This window comes from Sebastes umbrosus, chromosome 15, assembly GCF_015220745.1.
Source record: "Sebastes umbrosus isolate fSebUmb1 chromosome 15, fSebUmb1.pri, whole genome shotgun sequence".
NCBI classification, from domain to species: Eukaryota; Metazoa; Chordata; class Actinopteri; order Perciformes; family Sebastidae; genus Sebastes; species Sebastes umbrosus.
The window spans coordinates 22,434,610-22,441,497 of record NC_051283.1 but is presented as its reverse complement, the minus strand read 5'-3'; the positions used below and the strand labels follow the sequence as shown (position 1 = coordinate 22,441,497).

Sequence of the window (6,888 nt, the reverse complement as noted above, 5' to 3'; positions counted from 1 at the left end):
TGTTTTTTTTTTTGAGAGAGAGGGAGATGGATAGAGTGGGAGATGTGGAGCCGTGACTTCTCCTCCCTCCTCCCCTACGCTGTCATTATGTTTTATGGCAAGAAGAAGTGTTTGCAAAACTGGGTGCTGTAAGGAAGGGTGATAGTTTTACACCGAGAGTACGTGCAGCGAGAGTTGCTGTCCGCTCACGACCGACATATCTAAAAGTGGAGTGTGAGAGAAAGAGGGAGAGCTTTCAAGTAGTGCTCAAGGAAAACAAACAGTGCGGAGTGAAGGTGAAGGAGTCACTGTGGAGATAAAGAAAAGGGCAAGGAGGCGTAAAAGAAACAATTCATAAATAAACACACAGATGTAAATTTGCAAAAAGATTTTAATAGGCATTGTTTTAATCATTCTTGGATCAATTTACAGCTTGTTTTTTTTTATTCATTCTTGTCAAAGGTAAACACATTTCTCGTGGTTGTCTTCAACACCGCTTTTAAATGCTTTTCCCAAAAACCCCGTAACGTAAACTAACATTACAGAAGAGCACGTTCTCTCACACACACTTGCATATTCAGATTCCTACAGACGACTCCTTGACGGGTACGGAATTTCTAAATGCAACATACTGGAGAAGCGCGGACGAACACATTCGGCACACATATGTGCACACATATGTTTTTTTCTCTTGCACACTCCCACACACACACACACAGGAAAGCAAGGCAGATAAAGCCACACACGCTCATACACGCTTGTGCACACACATTCCATAACCGGCATGTATTATAAATATACATTACAATGCAGACTCCTTTGTTTTTGCAGCGCTGGAGGAATGCCGCCCGTCCATCAACTCTTGGTTTTATGACATGCGCTTCTTCAGCAACATAACCTGGTTATCGGTATCTGTTACTAATGAGAGCAGGATTACTGAGTGTACATCCCCACTGACTAGTCCGAACCAATAACCCACTCTCTTTTCGTCAGGCTCAATTACATCTGCCTATTTATCTACACAAGCAAAAATGCTGCAGTAAAAATTCCACTGTTTAAGAAAAATAATAAAAAAATGGCACAATAGCTTATTGAGCAAAGGCCTACAAATGCACATTAATAAATTAGGTAGATAAATAATATACTTTAATGTTAAAATAAATACATTTGGAAAGTAAATAAATTATAAAAGCACAACATTGTAATCTGATTAATGCCAGCCTACGTTGTCCTGTATTACAATATAAAAAAAGTGATCTTTATTTGCACATTCACACTTGTTGTTTTTTTGTTTTTTTTAACAAAATGGCGGCAGCGTTACTTTGAGATTCAAAGCACAATTTCTCCTCAGGCACCTGCCGCACTCTGGCGACTGTATGGGGTCGTTTCCATGGTGACCGTGACTGCTGTAATGGCCGTCGGCACTGATTGGCCGGGAACCACTGGAGTGGAAAAAGGGGAAATGGATGGGGTTGTCTGGGATTAAAAGGGAAACTTGCCGCAGAGAGTTTTTTTTTTTTTTAAGAATTGTAAATTAGCGGTATTCTGAATGACTCTGCTGATTGCTGCGAGGAGAAAGGTCTGACATCCGGAAAAATACTACGCCGAGTGCTGAAGGTAAATGCGTCGGAACAAAACACACGTCTACCCGCGTCTAAAGTGCCGTCAAATTACTAGTCCGGGGTCTGTACTTTTCTCGGGTTGTTAACAGTGTGAAGGCAGGAAATGCAGACAAAGGACTAGTTCTGAGAGGGCACTCGCTATCTTCTAAGAAACGCGGGCTTTGCGTCTGTATATCACAAAGCCAGGGGTATTTTTTGATGTCTGGTGAAAATGGATTCTTGAAAGGCCCGTGGATATATCCTCACAAAGTCTTTCCCTTTTCTTAAGAAACACCTTGGCCTCTTATCAACCAGCAGCTCCCCTCACACCGGTGTGAAAACATTCTTCAGTGTCCGGGATAACGGCAGCAGTTCTCATCACTGACCGATTATATGAATATCCTGTATAGCCCAGGTAAAATCAGTACAGTTCCAGAGTCAAGCTCGCTCTTTACTACATCTAAGTTGAGTTTGATCCATCGGCATACTTGGTCCGTGATCCAAGGCCTAAAAATCCAACAGACAGTGCAGCTTGAAATCCTCAGGTGATTTTTATATCCATGCTACAATAAGAGTGTGTAGTCTACATCCAACTCATTACAAGTCCACTTGTTGGCATGACAGCAGCACAGATTCTGAATCATGGTTGTGGTCTCCATGTTGTGGCAAACACACCTGCATGAAATGTTGTAATGATGTCCAACAACAACATGGAGTGTGTGTAAATATGACAGCAAAAAAGGCCTCTCCTTTTGAAAAAGTTAAGTGAAGTTCAAGGATTTTCTTTCCGTGACCGTTTGATTGTGGTTCTATTGCACCTCGACTGTGTTTCTGCCAACTTTCACGACGACAACTCGGTGCATACGAAGCCCTTTGGAGAAGGCGGTCCCAGCTAAGCACGGAGCGTCGCTCGCGGGCGACGAGTCGCTAGGACAAAAGCCCGGTAGACACGAGCAGCATGGCCACGGTGAGAAGAAGGCGGTCGCGCGATGGGCTGCTGCCGCTCACGCTTTTCTCCAGTTTGGGAACTTCGGGGTTAAATTCATCTGGAGAGAAAAGTCACAGAGAAAAAGAGAGAGGAAATAAGAAAGTGGGAAAAGAGAAGAACGTGATTGTGAAAGAGCGAGTGTGTGCGCGCCAGACAGAAGGAAACGAACCATTACTGCATTATTAATTCATCAATCTAAAGGCGGCGTGTGATGCATGCTAATTGTGCTTTTAACATATGCAGAGAAAAAGACATGATGCAATTAACAAACCACACCAATTATCATCAGCACTGCTACATATGGCCATTTCCCCCCTGTGGGATGGAGAATTAAAAACACTTTTATTTCTGATGTGTGTTTTTCTTTTTTCACGTATTCCTCTTTTCACACTAATGATGTTTTTATCCTAGAGGGATTTCAATCAAACCAAATTACTATGGCCTTGCCATTGATTAGACACAACAGAACATTAGCTGGAGGGGGAAAAACAGGAGAAAGAGCTGGGAGAACACATTTTGTAATACTCTGTAAAAAGTGGATTAAACTGAGTCATTATGCTCTGTCTCGACATAATGCTTCCCATTATATCTGGAGGGTTATTACACGGCAAAATGAAGCAAAAGAGCTCTGTTGCCTGCATAACTATGAGAACAACCTGTGCTGGCTGCATTGAGACGTGAAGTAATCCAACTAAGTGCAGAAGAAAGCTGCAATTTCTTCCTGACGTCAGTCACATTAGCCCACATCAGACATAAAAGAGAGAGACGTAGGTGAAGGAGGGGGAGTTTAAAGCCTTGAGATGTGTCACACTGATGTTATATCGTATCATTAGGGCATTATTTGGGTTTAACAGCTTCAAATTGCGCTGGAAAAGATGAAAAATACTTGTTTTGATGTATCTATTTGACAAATTGTGCCCAAAAAAGTTACAACGATTTTGTGTTTGTCTATCAAAATCCCATTACTTTCACTTTATTACGTTGTCACTGTAATGTCCCGGTGCGTTAAAATTCCAGCCGGCGTATCGTCCTCCATCAATTCAAACTGGTTTTCAACAGGAAATACATCACACTGAGGAGGCAAGTTGCTGTTTCAGTGTGACGTTAAAGCCTTACCTGGGGTTCGCTAAATGTGTACGGGACAGTAATTGGCTACAAGTCAAAAAACAAGAGATGTGATAACAGAGAGATAACAGATAGAGACAACAGTCGCATGTCAGTTGACGTTTGATGAATGTGCGGAATTTTGTTGTTGCCGTCTGTCTCTGTCTGAGGGGAAAAAAAACATCCGACCACTCTGGTTTGTCCTGGTTGTGTGTGACTGTTGCCCACGTCACTGTTGTTCTTAAGGAACACGAGGCATCTGTGTCTGTGGCGGTGACACACAGCCCTGACATTCACACCGCAGTGCACCGGCATGAACTCACACAGAGCACACTCAGTCGAGGCAGGGGGGAGAATATTGCCTCAGGTGAACGGCCCAGAGGTCACTTCACACCATCCAGTTTGTCTCGCCAAAAAGGGTTTCATAAGGAATAAAATGTACACTCAGTGACCAGAAGAAGAGACGGCCTGTTCCTGCAGAAGGAGCGAGCTCTCACTTACTTTTACATAAACAAGTACACGGAGACACAACTCCATTTTCTTCGAGTTGTTGTGAACTGATTCGTGTGATGTTGCACTTTATTTGTGGGCGCCGAGAGCTTTGACAATCACAAAGCTGCACAATATGCACCTCTTCAAAACCCTTGCTATTTATGGAGGCCGTCCTTGGAAGATGAATGTGGGGGACGTCTGGCGCCTCGGGCCAAAACAAGTTATCAAAGGTCCGCAGTATGACACCTTAACATCACAGCGCAATTGTGGGATACAGCAATCAATTTTCCGAGCGCACGCACAATCCGGTGCGGTCTCGTCTGTATGGGGTGTAACAACACGCGGGGTAGCTCTCCTGTCCGCCGAAAAACCGCCCGAGGCGTTTACAGTGAGATAAGAAACATCAGCTCAGACTGTCGATGAGTGGAGGAAGGCTGTCTGGTCTGATAAATCCTCCTGCCAGCTACGCCACGACGATGGCAGACCTGCAGTGATGCGTAAACAACGTGAGGCGATGGAGCCATCATGTGTGGTTACAGCTCTACAGGTCAGTGGGGGGAGGTGTAATAGTGTGGAGGGAACTCGACTGGCTTACACTCAATGCCCTTAATGCCATCTTCCTTCACTCCTCCATGAAAAAGAGCAACAGAAACATGGCAACAAATACTCTTTAATATGAAGATGACTTTGAAGGTTGTGAAAATCCTAAACTTAATTGCTCCTAGTAACCACAATCGTAGCTCTATACTGTGATGGATACATCACTCACTACTGATCGGTTAGAACAAAACATAACAAAATAACATGACAGTCTGCATGTCCTTTGTTAAAGAGGACCTATTGTGTTTTTTTTGTGCTTTTTTTTGCCTTTCCTTTAGTGTGAAATATAATTTTTTTGTGCATGTAAAAGGTCTGCAAAGTTACAAAGCCTAAAGTCAAACAAAAGGCAGTTATTCTCCTCCACAGAAACATTGCTCCTGAACTGCCTGAAACGCCTTGAAGTCCCGCCTTTTCTTCCGTGACGTGGTGATGTCACCAAGTAACACATTTGCATAATACCTGCCTAGCGGCTAGTTTGGCACGCCCTCAAACAAAGCTAGTTAGAGCGGAGCTGAAGCGGAGTCCGAAGAGTTTGGTTCGGTTGACGACCTACCACAACGTTGGGCCAGCTGACCAATCAGAGCAGACCGGGCTTTTCAGACAGAGGGTGAAAAGAGGTGCTGCAGCACAGCCGGTATGAGAAAAATAAAGCATTTTTTTAACATGAAATCATTTAAAAATGTTTTTAGAAACCTCAAACCCAAAATGATGCACCTGAAAATGAGCATGATAGGTCCTCTTTAAAGGTGCTACTAAAGCATGGCAGCAGCTATCTGCACCATAGGTGGTTTGACATGTTTTTGAATCAGTGTTTCAATGCTTTTGGTCACAGAGGGGCAAATTCACAAAAGGATTGCGCGGCTGTGGGCGGGCGTTAAACTCGCAAAAATATGACAAAAACAAACCGTGTAATTCTAAATTCTTAAAGCACCAGCAAAGGGTGAAATGCATCCCTTATAGCGCTGCCAAGCAAATGGCGTCTCGGTGCGCCTGTGCTATTTGCGTGGATTTAAATTATGTAATGTGCGAATATTTGGCACAAAATTGGCCTCTTTCTATGCAAATGAGCCCTCATCAAAAACAATCCAATTCATAAAGATCAGCGCTAATAGCCACACACTGTAGTAGTGAAATTATTAGCATCTTCAGAGAGTTGGTGGTAACTGAAGCGCCTTCATTACGGGTGTCAGCACTGACAGACTGGAATATTAAATATGTTTTTTTTCTCTGTCACATTTAAATTCCTTGCCTGAAGTTTTGAGGAATGCCTCTGCACCTCGTCGGTCAGGACCTTTAGCTCGCGGTTTCAATATTTGATTTGTGTTTTTCTCTCTGCCATCGTTCTGCCTACTGTGTTCTTTTATACTTTGCAACATGGATAACTTTATGGACGTGTTTGTGCTGTTATATCATTTGCGTACTATCCTTTGTGAATCGGACCTTGAGTCGGGGCAGATAGCGGTTGCAAGTGATGTGTAATTCATGGTGCTATCAGCAGCCACAATCCATTCTTTGTGAATTTGTATACAGACTGCACATATTGGATGAAGTGATTTGGTTTGCCCGGTGCATTACAACTATATCTTATGACTGATTTTGAGAAAATCTGCACAAAACAAGCCACTCAGGACAGATGAATCCTGGGCGCCGGTGCCTATTGATGCATCTTAATACTATCTGTTTACGGTTGCATTGTCTGGTCCATCACGTTATTTATATTGCAGCCCTCCTACTACTGCTGCAGACGCTCAATATAGGAGGACAGTGTTTAAGGGCAAGTCACAGATGGAAGAATGCACAGTGTATACTAAGCTTTGCCGCAGGAAACTATAAGGTTATGATTAATTCAAGCAGCAAGACTGATCCTTCTTGTAGCACATTTGCAGAAACAAGCCGTTCGTTGTAAGACGCTCTACCGTAACGAATCGCTGCTATGCAGAACAGATGTGTGTTTAGAAAATTAAAATCATAAAAAAGATAAATCAAGTCAATTCATATTTAAAGGATGATTCTGGTCTATTACAACGCGGGTCTTGTTTTTGTAGTTTATGTTGCATATTGGGCTCAGCAAAGTAATTGCTGAGATATGGAAACACTTTCTAATGGGGCAACAAAGACGAGCGA

At 43.0% G+C, this 6,888-nt stretch overlaps 1 protein-coding gene across 1 annotated transcript in view; it reads right to left on the bottom strand.

Moving 5' to 3' along the window:
* Positions 1-352: 352 nt before the first annotated feature.
* The window catches only part of efna3a (ephrin-A3a), a 76,163-nt gene continuing 69,627 nt past the window's right edge, over positions 353-6,888 (bottom strand). The window contains exon 5 of the mRNA XM_037795387.1: positions 353-2,626. Coding sequence (XP_037651315.1) covers positions 2,508-2,626 — 119 coding nt within the window. The 3' untranslated portion in view covers positions 353-2,507. The remainder of the gene's footprint in view (positions 2,627-6,888) is intronic.